Genomic DNA, 16864 nt, shown 5'->3' with positions numbered 1-16864 from the left:
ATTGGTCATCCCAATGTTATTAGCAAGGTATATTATGTGAGCATTGCAGGTAAGATTAACTGAGCGCTTGCCTACACCTGAAATGCTGCAGCTGCACTGCTGTAGCACGTCAGTATAGACACTCAATACAGCGATGGAAGAGGTTCTCCTGTGACTGTAGTTAATCCACCTCCCCAAGAGGAGGTAGCTAAGTCAACAAAAGAATTCTTCCATCGACTCGGTGATGTCTACATCAAGTGTTAGATTGGCTGTAATCCTGTGAAATCCGTATTCATCAAATGTCCAATAAAAGTTGAATTAATTAACACATATTGAGCACTTAAATGTGAGCAACACAGCAGTGACACATGGATTCAAAACCCATATATTGAAACTTTCAGATAAGCTTTCAAATTACTACAATATCAATGAAAGAAAACCGTGTTTCACCCAGTGGGCATACCAGTTCCTTAAAGGTGTAAGGGTGTTTGATCTGATGCAAGTATGTACATTAAGGTTGGATGCTCTTCCATTGGATTCCATACCTGGCTTTAATAGGAGCTTGCAAAAATGAATTACAAGGCTACTGGTTTTATGCAAAGAAATGCAGCAGTACCCTTTCACTGACTGCTTTGTGGAGGGCTGCAGAACCATACTTCCCCAACATTGCAAAACTGGCCAAGTTATATTTTTCTGTTATCCCTAACACTATGGATGCTGAGTGAAGCAGCATATTGGCGGGTTCTTGTGCAGACACAATTTATGAAAGAGGAACAAGTGAATTGACTAGTGATACTTAACTATAATTCAAAAATACAAAACAGAAATAAGTGAACATTTAATGGACTGCACATGTTTGTACTTGCTGCTTATTTTAATTATAAAATTGATTAACTTTACTGGTTAAATTAATTCTGTCCTTGAAACTGATTTACATTTAGTTGTAAAATTTATTCTGTGCATCCTCCTTGAAATTGATTAACTTTACTGGTTAAATTCATTCCACGCAAGCAAATTCCATTAAATTCAATACTTTAACATTTATATTGTTGCAATTTTTCAAATAAATAAATAAAATCATGAATTAAACTAGGCCCTAATTATGATGGATGATAAAAACAAGATTTTTTTATTCTCTTGTAAAAAGTCAAAGCAACAAAAAACTCTTGTCCTGGGCAAACAGTCAAGTAAAATTTTGTAAGACAGATAAGAAAAGATAAATAAATAATCCAGTTCTTCATACAATCTTCTAAATACACGTGAAAGTGTAAATTAACAGTCATATTCCCTACTTCATTGTTTAAGCATTAACTGCGTTCAAATATTTAGTAAAGCTCCTCTGTAAGCTTGGCTACACACGCAACTTTATGGTATTTCTCAATCAGTATGTAATGCGATAACTTTTGTATGCCACACCGAATCATTTCCAAAATGTCAGGGCATGTTCTAGGCATCAGTGAGCAAAACCCTATTGATTTTCAGGAAAATCAGAAAACCAAAAGGGGGAAAAATGAGGGACACAGTGCCCCTTTCTTTTGTTTAGCAGAGCCACAGCTTCAAGCATCTCTGAAATTGTCTATAGATTCAAAAAACAGTTGATGGCACCTATTACTATCTTCCAGCGCAATACCCCAAACTCAGCTCTGCCTATCTTCCCAATAGAGGTGAACATATTGACACCTGAATGATTGGTCTCCTAGACAGAAAGACGACAAATAATAATGGCATGTTGTAGATCTAGAGGACTAATGTTCCCAAAAACAGCTATGTGCCACTCTAATGCAATTTTCTCTCAGGACAAGGAAGATAGCCCCTCTAAGTCTACTGTAGGTTTGGAAATAGTATGAATACCTATATATGGCACTACCTGTATAGTTTTGTTGAATGCTGTACAGACATACACAAGATGAGAAAATCCCTACTCCAGAGACCTTATAATGTAATAGGAGGAATGTGGAACCTTTACTAACATCAGTGAGCATTTATGACATGATTTACTCATTGCACTGGACTTGGAAGTAAAAAGGCTCAAGGAGGCCCTGACAAATTCTGGAATCCTTGCCACAGGACTTGTATCTAGTGGAGTTGACAGGACACTGAGCTTTGAGCAAGGATCAAAGGGTAGTACCATAGTACAGTATGTTAGACTGCAATTCTTATGGAGAACTTTGGTTTATATTATCACTCCTATATTGTACTTTATATTCTCTCAAATAAAAAAGTAAGACTACTAGTAAGCCTAAGCAAACCCCTATTTTAAACCAGCCTGAAAGCCAGATGTTAGCTCACTTCAGTGTTACAAAGGCTGAAGTCATACGCCTGGTTTACACTACAGAGTTAGGTCGATATAAGGCAGCTTACGTTGACCTCGTGTCTGTGTCTACTCTACACTATAGCCTTGTGCCCATCGACAAAAGTGCCCTTCTACACCAACATAGTAACTCTACCTCCACGAGAGGCATAGGGCTTATGTCAGTTTAGTTAGGGTGAGGCTATGTCTGTGCAGATCAGGGGTGGGCAAACTTTTTGGGCCGAAGGCCACATCTGGGTGGGGAAATTGTATGCAGGGCCGGGGCAGGGGGTTGGGGTACGGGAGTGAGTGCGGGGTGTGGGAGGGGGTGCAGTGTGCAGGAAGGGGGTCAGGACAAGGGATTGGAGCAGAGGAGGGGTGTGGAGTGTATGAGGGGGCTCAGGGGAGGGGGTTGGGGTGCAGGAGAGGTGCGGCGTGCAGGAAGGGGCTCAGGGCAGGGGTTGAGGTGCACGGGGGGCACAGTGCAGCAGGGAGCTCAGGACAGGGGGTGCAGGAGGGGTGCAGAGTGTACGATGGGATTAGGGCAGGGAGTTGGGGGGCAGGGGGCAGGAAGAGTTCGGGCTCCAGCCCGGAGCCGTTTACCTAACGCAGCTCCGGGTTGGCGGCAGTGTGCACCAGGACCCTGGCCCCGCGCCGGTCCAGGAAGCGCTGCGGCCCCTGGGGGAGGAGGGGCGGAGGGCTCTGCGTGCACTGCCCTTGCCGTGCCTCCAGGTACCTCCCACAAAGCTACCATTGGCCACGGTTCCCCATTCCCAGCCAATGGGAGCTGCGGGGGGCAGTGACTGGAGGCAAGGGCAACGCACTCGGAGCCCTCTGCCCCGGGGCCGCTTCTGAGAGCGGCGCCGGGTCCATGGCGCCACGGGGGGTAATCCTGCGGGCTGGATCCAAAGCCCTGAGGGGCCGGGTCCAGCCCGCGGGCCATAGTTTGCCCACCCCTGGTGGGATAGTTCAGTGGTTTGAGCATTGGCCTGCTAAACCCAGGGTTGTGAGTTCAATCCTTGAGGGGGCCACTTAGGGATCTGGGGCAAAAATTGGTCCTGCTAGTGAAGGCAGGGGGCTGGACTCGATGACCTTTCAAGGTCCCTTCCAGTTCTAGGAGATTGGTGTATCTCCAATTATTTTTTTTTATTACTTTCATCAGCTGTTGGCTGTAATTCTTGTCAATTTCACAGCTCCCTGCCGGAACCATGAAATTGACAAGAAAGGCTGGTAGGCTCTCTGCTGTGAGCCCCATGCCCGGCTGACAGCTTGGGCCATCGCCCCGGGGCAGGCTGGGCGCTCCCCACTCTGAGCCTGGCTACCCCCAGGGCTCCTGGCTGGGAGCCTGGCTCCGAGTGGGGACTTCCGCACCTAGAGCCAAGAGCCCGGGGGACAGCCAGGTTCTCAGTGGGGAGTGAGGAGCCCTGGGGGGCAGCTCCCGGCAGGGAGTGGGGTGTCCAAGAGACAGCGGGGAGCCAGAGTGCAGCCACGCACCTGGCAGGGAACTCTGTACGGAGCTGAGAGCCCAGGCTAGGCTGCCAGCAGGGGGCAGCAGCTAGGCTCCCAGAGGTGGGCTCTCAGTTCCCACACTGCCCCTCTTGAGTCAGTGGAAGCATTCCTAGTGAGGATGCACACCACCGACAAAGGAGCGTAGTGTGGCCATGAAAAACTGCACTAAATTACTGTGGTGGCTAATATCCAACATAGGTTGACTTAAGTTTACGGGCATGTCTACACTACAGACAGAACAAATCCACTGTTCTAGCTGGCTCCTATTGAAAAAGAATTCACGGTTCTTCTGAGAGAAATTTAAGATTATATTGCCAGCATACCACTAACTTTGGCTGTGTAATTACTCAGGACTAAGGGTTGTCTCCCTGATCCCTTTTTGCTAGATAGCATTTTCTGTTGATGGTGAATTGTTAGGCTAAACCTTCCCAGATAATTCCTTATAGTGACACTCATGTCACAAGTTATGGGAAAAGAAGCGGTACCATTTAACTCTCCAAATTAACAGTAGTTGTGAACCAAGAGCAGCAGCACTACACTTATTTTAGAAGGAATACAGTTTTACATATAGAAAAAAAAAATATAAAAGTTAATACCTGCTTACCGACCATAATCTATAACAGAACTGTACACGACAGCATGAGGAATCTCAATTTGTCACTCCATTCTGAAGTGTTCCTACACAGATTACCTCTAAACTCCAACAACTGTTCAATGAGGCAGGCTTGTTGTACGTGATGGCCTGCACCTTGGGATAAATTCCTTGCTGGGGAAGCTTTGTGCTTTCTGGGACTCGATACCTTGTCGCCTAGAGGCTTACAGGGCAGTCCCTATTCTTCCCATACAGTCCTTCCACTGTTATGAGACAGTTGGAGCACACTCTCTGCTTGAGGCTAGATTCTAACTGAATGGTCAGCTAAGTGGGCTTGTAAAAAGATACATACATACCATGTATTTCCAGCTTCTCAGATAACATTGCTATGTCACCACATTCCATTTTTCATAGCACACAACTCCAAACTCCATCACATTAACTACTACTTCTCCAGAATATTCAGTTATGTGAATCCCATATCATAAGAACATAAGGGAGGCCATACTGGGTCAGAGCAAAGGTCCATCTAGCCCAGTATCCTGTCTTCCAACAGTGGCCAATGCCAGATGCCCCAAAGGGAGTGAACAGAAGAGGCAATCATCAAATGATCCATGCCCTGTCGCCCATTCCCAGATTCTGACAAACAGAGGCTAGGAACACTATCCCTGCCCATCCTGGCTAATAGCCATTGATAGACCTATCCTCCATGAATTTATCTAGTTCTTTTTTGAACCTTGTTATAGTCTTGGCAGGGTGGATAAAAATCAATCATTTTTTTTAACTAAAAAAATTGATTTTTCTGATTTAAAAAGGATTTTTTTATTTACATCGATTTTTTTGATAACATGCTTTTTGAGGAAAAAACCTATCTAAAGATAGTTTTAATTAAGATACATTATAGCTCAAAGATCTCTCATCATGGAATAGGGATTATAAATTCTAATTCTATAATATGAGACAATATATTCATGTAATGTTTAAGAAAAGTTTTGTAAATGAGTTCCAATAGTTCATGGATTAGGGACCCAATCTTTTGGGGTTCCACAGGCTTCTGTATAGATTATTTAGATTAAGCTTTCTATCAACCCAATGAGACTCAGTGCTCAGTCTAGAAGATACCATCAGAGATGCTTAGTTTTTCCATTCTCAAACTGTGCATTTGTGTCTCCAGAGGTAACATGCTTGTTATCATCAACTATGTTTTTAAATAAATGAATAATATAGACTAGGTGAGAAATAATAGACCTCAACTCTATTGTCCCTCTGCAAAATTTGTGTACACAGAGTCAATCCCTTACCTCTCTCTAAAAGTGCAAAGTTTCAAAAAGTTCAATGAATAGAAGATTGTGGGGGGTGGAATAGATCTGGACAAGAAGCCTGGAGATAAATGTAAGAAGTGAGGGACATATGCTTGTTTTGTTAAAATATATGTTTGCTGTTGAAGAAAAATATCCAGAATACTAAATGTTGTTGTTTTAGTTAAATAAAACAATGTAAATGTCTGTCTGATGATGTTCTCCTCCTAATACAGCATGGCAAAAAAATCCTCCAAATATTAATGATTAACCTGTTGAATTGGAGATAGTTCACCTCCCAATGACTTCATAAATATCTGCTTCAATTCCCTTTGGTAAATGAAATAACCAAACAATTATTCATTTTCTGATATAGCTGTAAACCTAATCTGAAAAGATTTCAAAATAAAATCACTTTAAAAATGTATAGTGTGTACCTTCTAAAAATGAAGCCTACATCTATCTCTGAGTTGTGAAGAATATGTATTAAGGTTACAACAACCAACAAGAATGCATTTTTATGTAGAAAACCACGATTAAATCGAGTCTTCCTGACTAGTGATTTGAATCAAATTGATTTAAATCAAATCCACCCTGAGTCTTGGCCTTCACAACATCTTCTGGCAAAGAGTTCCACAGGTTGGCTGTGCGTTGTGTGAAAAAAATACTTTCTTTTCTTTGTTTTAAACCTGCTTCCTATTCATTTCATTTTGTGACTCCTAGTTCGTGTGTTATGAGGAGTAAATAACTTCCTTATTTACTTTCTCCACACCAGTCATGATTTTATAGACCTCTATGATAGCCCCACCCTTAGTTGTCTCTTTTCCAAGCTGAAAAGTCCCAGACTTATTAACTTCTCCTCATGCGGAAGCTGTTCCAGACCCTTAATTATTTTTGTTGCCCTTTTCTGAACCTTTTCCAATTCCAATATATCTTTTTTGAGATGGGGCAACCACACCTGCACGCAGTATTCAAGATGTGGGCATATCATGGATTTATACAGAAGCAATATGATATTTTCTGTCTTATTATCTATCCTCTTCCTAATGATTCCCAACATTATGTTTGCTTTTTTGACTGCCGCTGTACACAGAGTGGTTGTTTTCAGAGAACTATCCACAATGACTCCAAGATCTCTTTCTTGAGTGGTAACAGCTAATTTAGACTCCATCATTTTATACGTACAGTTGGGATTTTGTTTTCTAATGTGCATTACTTTGCATTTATCAATAGTGAATTTCATCTGCCATTGTGTTGCCCAGTCACCCAGTTTTGTGAAATCCTTTTGTAGCTCTTCGCAGTCTGCCTGGGACTTAACTATCTTGAGCAGTTTTGTATCATCTGCAAATTTTGCCACCTCACTGTTTACCCACTTTTCCAGATCATTTATGAATATGTTAAATAGGACTGGTCATAATACAGACCCCTGGACAACACCTCTATTTACCTCTCTCCATTCTGAAAACTTACTGTTTATTCCTACCCTTTGTTTCCTATATTTTAACCAGTTACAAATCCATGCAAGGACCTTCCCTCTTATCCCATGACAGCTTACTTTGGTTAAGAGCCTTTGGTGAGGGACCGTGTCAAAGGCTTTCTGAAAATCTAAGTACACTATATCCACTGGATCATCCTTGGCCACATGCTTGTTGACCTCCTCAGTGAATTCTAGTAGACTGGTGAGGAATGATTTCTCTACACAAAAACCAACTCAGATTAGGATCTGGCTTTTCATCTTGAGAGTAGATCCCTGAATAAAACATATCTGAGAGGAAATTCAGCTACTGTGTATTGGGAAAGTAGATTGAACAGCCTATGTTAACACATGTATAATTTAATTATTAATCCCCTATTCAAGATGACCATTTATCACACTTAAAATGATATATACTATGATTTATATCAAAGGCCCAGATTTTTAAATAGTGTGTGAAAATAAATATCCCTCCTTTGCTTCCTATAGCAAGTACATTCTAAACCAAGTTAATTAAACTACTGAGGACAAGTCAATGTCTGAACTCAACATTGTCGTCATCTCTCCCCCTCACCATCAATATAATGAACAGTGATCTAAAAGGATATAAATGAAAGATTCATAGTTTAAATGCAAAACCTCACAGTTCATAACACTTACCCTGTGCGCGACTGTCCAACTTTATCACAAATATCTAAGATGAGGCCCCAGTCCTCTGCAGTATTCATCTCACTGGTTGCTTTCTCTGGTTTAAAAAAAAAAAGAGTAAATAGACCAGAATAACTACTTGTTCATATATATGTGAAAATTTAACATAGACCTGCCAAGATTTAATGCTGTAAGATTTCTGTTAAATGCCAATGTTTTATGTCACCCTGCTTTTAATTAATTTATTGAAGTAGTTCTTACAAATTTGCATTTTACACACATGTATTTTTTTACTGTTGTATCAAGCATTAAAATATCCAAACATTCAGTTAGTGCCCTAATATTTGAATTAATAAGCAAATGAGCATTTCGCTTTTTCTGCATTTTAAACAATACATACTCAGAATTATTTTTATATTCCAAGAAATATATCAGCTTTCCAGAAAATTTTGTGCACTCTGAGTTCTGGGTCTGCAAACGAATTCCAAAGGCTACCACTTCCCAGGACATTAGTATACTGTCTTGCCACATCAATACACCCTTGTGCCTCAGCAATTCCACCCACAACATATTCAGTAAGCCAAAGTTAGACAAACACCTGTCAGGAATGGTCTAGATCAGTGGTTCTCAAAGCCAGTCCGCTGCTTGTTCAGGGAAAGCCCCTGGCGGGCCGGGCCAGTTTGTTTCCCTATTGTGTCCGCAGGTTCGGCCAATCGTGAGTCCCACTGGCCGCAGTTCGCCGCTCCAGACCAATGGGGGCTGCGGGAAGTGGCGCGGGCCAAGGGATGTGCTGGCCGCACTTCCCACAGCCCCCATTGGCCTGGAGCGGCGAACCGCGGCCAGTGAGAGCCTTGATCGGCCGAACCTGTAGACACGGCAGGTAAACAAACTGGCCCAGCCCACCAGGAGCTTTCCCTGAACAAGCGTCAGACCAGCTTTGAGAACCACTGGTCTAGATAATACTTAGTCTGCCATGAGTGCAGGGGACTGGACTAGATGACCTCTCGAGGTCCCTTCCAGTCCTATGATTCTAATATGCTGCTGTGTCTTGTGCTTGCCTGATGCTTGTTTGTAAATATAGTTTTGAGCAGTTTCGCAACCTATAGGTTGACCCCCTCATTAGACTACAATGGAACCTCAATGGGTTCAAGGATGGGTTAAAAAGAGAAAAGTCATCCCAACTTTTAGCTCCCCAACCTCAACTCTGTCCTGGCTGATTTCTTTAGTGGCCTCTTTCCAGCCACAGAAGTCTGCTAATCCCATGATAGCCAGGCAGGAGCCAAAGAGCTCAGCCTTCTCTTTCCTCCCAGTTTTATCCATCTCTCTGATTTGGCCACACCAACAAATCTATCCCCTGCAACAGAGAGGAACAACAAAGAGGCTGAGCGATCAGGAAGCAGATTCAGCTGCCAGACAAGCAGGGGCAACAAATCAACATCTCCCCTCTACAGCTGGTCATGTTCTGGGATGGGCGGCAGGTGGATAACAACACCATAAGGGAAAAACAAGGAAACTGAGTTTTTCCCTCTAATTCTGAACTGAGGAATCCATTTGAATCCTGAGGGAGTTTATGTCACCACTGGGTGGCACTAAAAAAACCTAGCTTGCTATCAGGGAAGGCACAGTTTCCATGATTCTGTGAACAGAAGAGTAGACCAGGAGGGGGTTTCTTTTTAAAGAAAGTCACACCAGTGAACTGGTGGAAGTCATTTAAGCACTTGGATTCAGAGACTGCTGAAGTGATAATCTCACTTTTAACAGTAGTAGCTTCTTCTGCCAGTGTAGAAAGAATATTTTCTTCCTTTGGACTAATTCATTCCAAATTGAAAAATTGTTTGGGACCTGAAAAAGCAGGAAAGCTTGTTTTTCTTTTCCAGATTACGAACAATCAGGAAAATGAAGGTGAAGACGACTGAGTTAGCTGCAGAAGCCAATATTTTAAGTTTCTTGTGTTGACCTGGCTGACAGTCAATTTAATTTTTGTGGGTTTTTTTTAAATATTTCATTTAACTATTTTCATTAAAAACAATTTTAACAAAAAAACAAACCTGATTTAAAAAAACTTGAATGTTTAAGTCAATTCAAAAATTCAAATGCTTGTTTTGTTAAAATATTATATGTTTGCAGTTGAAGAAAATATCCAGAATACATAACATTGTTGTCTTAGTTAAATAAAACAATGTAAATGTCTGTCTGATGATGTTCTCCTCCTAATACAGCATGGCAAAAAAACCCTCCAAATATTAATGATTAACCTGTTGAATCGGAGATAGTTCACCTCCCAATGACTTCATAAATATCTGCTTCAATTCCCTTTCGTAAATGAAATAACCAAACAATTATTCATTTTCTGATATAGCCGTAAAACTAATCTGAAAAGTTTTCATAATAAATCACTTTAAAAATGTATAGTGTGTACCTTCTAAAAATGAAACCTACATCTATCTCTGAGTTGTGAAGAATATGTATTAAGGTTATAACAACCAACAAGAATGCACTTTTATGTAGAAATCCATGATTAAATCGAGTCTTCCTGACTAGTGATTTAAATCATGATTTAAATCAAATCCACCCTGTCACCACCTCTTTTAATTTAGCCTTCTTGGTCTGTTTTATGCTCTCAGATAGAATATTCTAAGGAGAAACAAAATAGTGTGGGATGTGGCTGTGGAAGTCACTTTTCTACATACTGCACTCCATGAGGCAAGAATCAAGTGGGAACTGAAGAGAATATAGAAAAATCCTGGATGGCAACTGATTATCTTTGTGCCCATCAGATCAAGTAAGGAGAAGGGACTCAAGGTCTGTGTTGTCTCAGACAGCCTCACAGAAACTTATTGTACATGTCTTGTAGGCCTGTTGACAAACTTATAAAGTACACATTCAACAAAATTATGGAAAAAATTAATAAGTTGTGGCTGCCAGTGCCACACTGATATCCAAAATCTTTTAAAGTTCCAGAACTAAGAAATGCTGGCAGACCATTAAACTGTACAAGCCACCTAAAAATCAGCCTTCAAGGGGGTGACGGGGGGGAACCTGCTCCTATTACAGACATCGCCTAAAATTATTACAGTTGGAAGATTAGAGAAAATATTTCTCCATTTTTTTAATCTTGTTTATCTTAGCAAAAGGGGAGAGAAATGTAACACAAGGAACTGGCAGGAACACACAAGGACAAGTTTAGTATCTAATTTTTATCACTGAGATTTCAAGTTGACCATCTCTCTTTATATATGCTTTTAGGAAAAGTAATCTATTCTATGTCCTCAGAGAAAAGATTTGATTCCTGTCAGAAATATACAAGTCAAACCCACTCCAGAAATTTCCTGCAGATTTCCATTATTCCTGACAACAACAACAACAAAATAAGAAAACATACCATCTCCTTCAATACCTAATGCACCGTTATAAAAATGCCTTTATAAACTTAAGACAAAGCCCAATCAAAAACACGAATGCACGGTAATCTGGATGCCAATGTTACAAATATAAAATGTGGCATTCTATCACAAGGTAACTGATATAAATGAATCCTGGCCTGCCAGTCTCTCTCTTACATTTGGAACTAATTCAAAGGATTATAAAGACTATACCATAAACATGCCGCCATCACTTAATTCAACCAGTTATTACAGGGGTGGGCAAACTACGGCCCACGGGCCACATCCAGCCCATCGGACCTTTCAATCTGGCCCTCAAGCTTCCGCCAGAGAGCGGGGTTGAAAGCTTTCCCCACTCTGGTGCTCCAGCCGGGGAGCGGGGTCGTGGGCTTGCCTTGCTCCGCTCCGTGCATGCAACAGCTCCGCGTGGCTCCCAGAAGCAGGGGCAGGCAGGGGGATCCGCACTCTGCCCCCACCCCAAGCACCAGCTCTGCAGCTCCCATTGGCCGGGAACTGCGGCCAATGGGAGCTGCGGGGGCAGTGCCCGCAGACGGTTATTACAAGGGACCCCGCCCCAGCTTGGGAGCCAGACAGGGGATGGGTCACAGTTTCCAGAAGCTGCTTAAGGTAAGGGCAACCTGGATCCTGCACCTCTGACCCTCCCACGCACCAACCACCTGCCCCAGCCGATTGCCCTCCAAACCCTTAGATCCCACCCCAGAGCACCCTCCTGCACCTCAAACCCCTCATACACAGCCACACCACAGAGTCTGCACCCCCAGCCGAAGCCCTATGGTCTTCCCAAACTTCTCTCCTCCTTGTTCTGACTTTTACCATTCCCAACTTTGTTGCTTCTTTAGAAGTCTCCTAATTAACATGTGCCAAACATCCTCCCTCATCTCCTTAAAGTCATTTTTCCTATAGTACTTGGCACCCTTAAGCTTATTAGTGAAAAAAATCCGCACACAGTTAAAGAAATCATTGAGTCTTTGGATTGCCAACTTTTCAGGATATTTGTTTAGTATTTTTATCCTTCTGAAAAGCAATTATATATACACATACATACATACATATACACACACACACACACACACACACACATATATACACTCCCATTATATATACTCCATAGTCCTCAATATTAAGGCTAAGCAAACCATGGAAAATTTCAGAAAAGCAAAGGGATAGACAATTTAAACCTACTCTTTACAACACCACCAGCTTCCCTAAACACACTGCTAAACATACCCAAGATCAAAAAAACGTCCATCCAGGATCTTATGCATATAATTACATCCTGAAGAAAGTAGAGGCACCAATGTCCTATACACTGGACAAGTGTTTTCAAACCTTCTGAGGGCCAACATATACGAAAAATAAATCCCAAACATGTAAAACCAAAACCACTCAAATGTGCAGCACCAAAACACCTTACTCAGAAGTATGATTTAATAATTACCAGATGCCTCCAAGCTCAACATGCACTGAAAGGCAAATAAACACCTGTTACAATACTTCTAAAACACGGAGTACAAACCTGACTACCCAAATGTCATCGGAGACAGGTTTCTGATAATCTAGAAAATCTTCACTGTAATTACCAGATGCTGGGATCAATAATTTTATTTTGGATAATTAAGTTCGTACCACAGTATTAAAAGCCAATCCTTGTAGATACATAGTATATCCTGGAATGAGTAAATTGATCAAGAGCATTTATGAGAGAAAAAATACATACTAGTGATGTGTCAGTGAGTGGATCTGTAAAGACATGACACAAAAATGCAGACCGATAACAGTTATATTCTAGTAATTATAAGAAGTGATTAATCAGTTGTCAACAGTGCAGTAAAAGACGGTTACTCACCGTAGTAACTGTTGTTCTTCGAGATGTGTTGCTCCTATCCATTCCAGTCAGGTGTGCGCGCCGCGCGTGCACGGCTCTTCGGAACATTTTTACCCTAGCAACTCCGGCGGGCCGGCTGGCGCCCCCTGGAGTGGCGCCGCTAAGGCGCCTGTTATATACCCCAGCCGGCCCGTCCGCTCCTCAGTTCCTTCTTACCGGCTACTCCGACAGTGGGGAAGGAGGGCGGGTCTGGAATGGAGAAGTGGGTATTCACCCACGAAAGCTCATGCTGCAAAACGTCTGTTAGTCTATAAGGTGCCACAGGATTCTTTGCTGCTTCTACAGAACCAGACTAACACGGCTACACCTCTGATACGGTGAGTAACCGTCTTTTCTTCTTCGAGTGATTGCTCCTATGCATTCCAGTCAGGTGATTCCCAAGCCTTACCTAGGCGGTGGGGTCGGAGTGAGACGTGGCGGAGTGTAAAACTGCGGAGCCGAAGGCTGCGTCATCTCGTGACTGCTGCACCAACGCGTAGTGGGAGGCGAAGGTGTGGACAGAAGACCAGGTAGCCGCTCTACAGATGTCCTGGATGGGGACATGGGCCAGGAAGGCAGCCGATGAGGCTTGCGCCCTCGTGGAGTGAGCGGTGAGGCGGCATGGTGGCACGCGAGCAAGCTCGTAGCATGTGCGGATACATGCCGTCACCCAGGAGGAAATCCTTTGTGAGGAGACCGGCTCGCCCTTCATGCGGTCGGCGACTGCGATAAACAGCTGGGTCGAACGTCGGAAGGGTTTCGTCCGCTCGATATAAAAGGCAAGCGCCCTGCGGACGTCCAGGGTGTGCAGCTGTTGCTCACGAAGTGAGACGTGCGGCTTCGGAAAGAAAACCGGGAGGAAAATGTCCTGGTTGAGGTGGAAGGCCGACACCACCTTAGGGAGGAAGGCCGGATGTGGTCTAAGCTGCACCTTGTCTCCATGGAAGACGGTGTATGGTGGACCAACCGTTAGAGCACGGAGCTCAGAGACTCGTCTCGCTGATATAATTGCGACGAGGAAGGCTGTCTTCCAGGAGAGGTAGAGCAGAGAGCACGTGGCCAGAGGCTCGAAGGGCGGACCCATAAGCTTGGCCAGGACGAGGTTCAAATCCCAGGCTGGGGCAGGACGCCGCACCAGCGGGTACAAGCGGTCCAGGCCTTTAAGGAAGCGGGAAACCATCTGGTTGGAGAAGGTGGACCGACCTTCCACAGATGGACGAAAGACGGACACTGCTGCCAGGTGTACCCTCAGGGAGGAGACCGCAAGGCCTTGCTCCTTAAGGTACCAGAGGTAGTCCAGGATGGTAGGGACAGGGACTACGAATGGACTGAGTCCTCGTTGGTCGCACCAGAGCGCGAATCGCTTCCATTTTGCAAGGTAGGTGGAGCGAGTGGAAGGCTTTCTGCTCTCTAGCAGGACGTGCTGTACTGCCGCCAAACAGCCCCGCTCTGCGTGGGTCAACCACGCAGGTACCAGGTTGTAAGATGGAAGGACTGCAGGTTCGGATGGCGGAGTCTGCCGAAGTCCTGTGTGATGAGGTCCGGCCACAACGGAAGGGGGATGGGATCCCGAACGGAGAGCTCTAGCAGCAGGGTGTACCAATGCTGCCTCGGCCAGGCCGGAGCTACGAGTATGACGTGGGCTCTGTCCCTCCGGAGCTTCTGTAGCACTCGGTGTACGAGCGGGAACGGAGGGAAGGCATAGAGGAGGTGATCCTTCCAGGAGTAAAGGAAGGCGTCCGACAGGGAGCCCGGCGAGTGACCCCGGAACGAGCAAAACAGGTGGCACTTCCTGTTCTCCTTGGACGCGAATAGGTCTACTTGGGGAAACCCCCACCTCTGGAAGATTGCGTGCACGACATTGGGACGGAGAGACCACTCGTGGGAGAGGAACGACCTGCTGAGATGGTCGGCCAGTGTGTTCTGCACTCCCGGAAGAAAGGACGCTTCCAGGTGAATGGAGTGGGTCACGCAGAAGTCCCACAGGAGCATCGCTTCCTTGCAGAGGAGGGAGGAGCGGGCTCCGCCCTGCTTGTTCACGTAGAACATCGCCGTCGTGTTGTCCGTGAACACTCTCACGCAGCGGCCTTGCAGGCGGGTGCGGAAGGTGTGACACGCCAAACGGATCGCTCGCAGCTCGCGGATGTTGATGTGTAGAGCGAGCTCTTGGGGTGACCAAAGGCCTTGGGTGTGTAGGTCACCCAGGTGAGCTCCCCAGCCGAGCGCTGAGGCATCCGTGGTCAGAGTGGCGGATGGGCGAGGAGGGTGGAACGGGACTCCCGCACACACGACCTCCGGGTCTAGCCACCAGCTGAGGGACTCGAGGGTTGGCTTGGTGACTGTGACCACCATGTCGATGGGATCTCGATGCGGCGGGTACACCGACGCTAGCCAGGACTGGAACAGAGTCTGGACCTCTTGTAAGAGGAATTGCTCGTGAGAGGGGTCCCTGAAGAGGGACAGGGAGGGTGGGTGGGAAGGGGGGGGGGGCGAAACAAACTGAAGGCGGTATCCCGACTGGATTGTTTGGAGCACCCAGTTGTCCGTAGTTATATGGGACCACGCCGAAAAGAAATGGGAGAGGCGGTTGCAAAACAAAAGGGTAGGATCCAGTGGAGAGACTGATGGGCCGTCCTCGGGCGTCCCATCAAAAGGCCTGCTTGGAGCCTTGCGGGGCCTTGGAAGGGGCCTGGGTCTGGTTGCGCCTGTTGCCGGATGGACGACGGCGATTTTGGCCCGGTCGCCTGCTGTTGTAAGGGCGATACCGATGCTGAGAGAAAGGACGTGAGGGTTGCTGCCTGAAGGACCGGCGCTGTGGAGCCGGTGTGTGCATCCCGAGGGTGCGGATCGCTACGCGACCGTCCTTCAGGGTCTGGATCCGGGCATCAGTTTTCTCAGAAAAGAGACCCTGGGTGTCAAATGGCAGGTCCTGCAATGTGTACTGCACCTCCGGTGGCAGTGTGGAGGACTGCAGCCAGGAGATGCGCCACATCGTCACTCCTGAGGCTAGGGTCCGAGCTCCCGAGTCCACGGAGTCAAGGGCGGCCTGGATGGAGGACCTGGAAGATTTCTTCCCCTCATCCAACATCGTCGAGAACTCTTGGCGGGAGGCTGTTGGGAGCAGCTCTGTGAACTTCGCCAGGGACACCATGATGTCATATGTGTACCTGGCGAGGAGGGCCATCTGGTTGGCGATGCGAAGTTGCAGGCCTCCAGCCGAGTAGATCTTGCGGCCTAACAGGTCCATTCACCGCGCCTCCTTTGACTTTGGCGCAGGGGCGGGTTGACCATGCCTCTCCCTGTCGTTGACCGATTGCACGACCAACGAGTCTGGGGTCGGGTGAGTATACAAATACTCATAGCCCGTAGGGGGGACTGAGTACTTGCGCTCGACCCCGCGGGCCGTAGGAGGGATGGATGCCGGCAACTGCTAGAGCGTGGTGACGTTCTTCTGGATTGTCCGAATGAACGGTAAGGCCACTCGTACTGGAGCCTCCGTTCCAATTACGTTCGTGAAAGAGTCCTCATCCTCCTGGACCTCTGCTACGGGGAGATCTATGGCCTTCGCCACGCAGCGAAGGAGGTCTTGGTGGGCCTTCAGGTCTATCGGTGGAGGATCCTTGGCAGATGCTCCGGCCACCGCCTCGTCTGGTGACAACGACGAGGACAAGCCCTGGACGACAGCCTCCGTGGATGGATCTTCCAGCGGTTGATCGGCTGGCTTGGGCTGAGGATGCCTCTGGGGGTCAGGCGGTACCGAAACCGAACCCGGTGGCGAAGGGGGCGGTCGGCTGACGGTGGCCTCC

General features: G+C 45.7%; 1 protein-coding gene across 1 annotated transcript in view; it reads right to left on the bottom strand.

Moving 5' to 3' along the window:
• STAM (signal transducing adaptor molecule) overlaps positions 1–16864 on the bottom strand; it is a 78907-nt gene that overhangs the window by 39768 nt on the left and 22275 nt on the right. The window contains exon 2 of the mRNA XM_045007776.1: positions 7803–7887. Within this exon, the coding sequence (XP_044863711.1) occupies positions 7803–7887 (85 nt within the window). The remainder of the gene's footprint in view (positions 1–7802; positions 7888–16864) is intronic.

This window comes from Mauremys mutica, chromosome 2 (genome assembly GCF_020497125.1).
Source record: "Mauremys mutica isolate MM-2020 ecotype Southern chromosome 2, ASM2049712v1, whole genome shotgun sequence".
Classification (NCBI taxonomy): Eukaryota; Metazoa; Chordata; order Testudines; family Geoemydidae; genus Mauremys; species Mauremys mutica.
The sequence above is the reverse complement of the archived record's forward strand: the minus strand, read 5'-3'. Positions and strand labels throughout refer to the sequence as shown.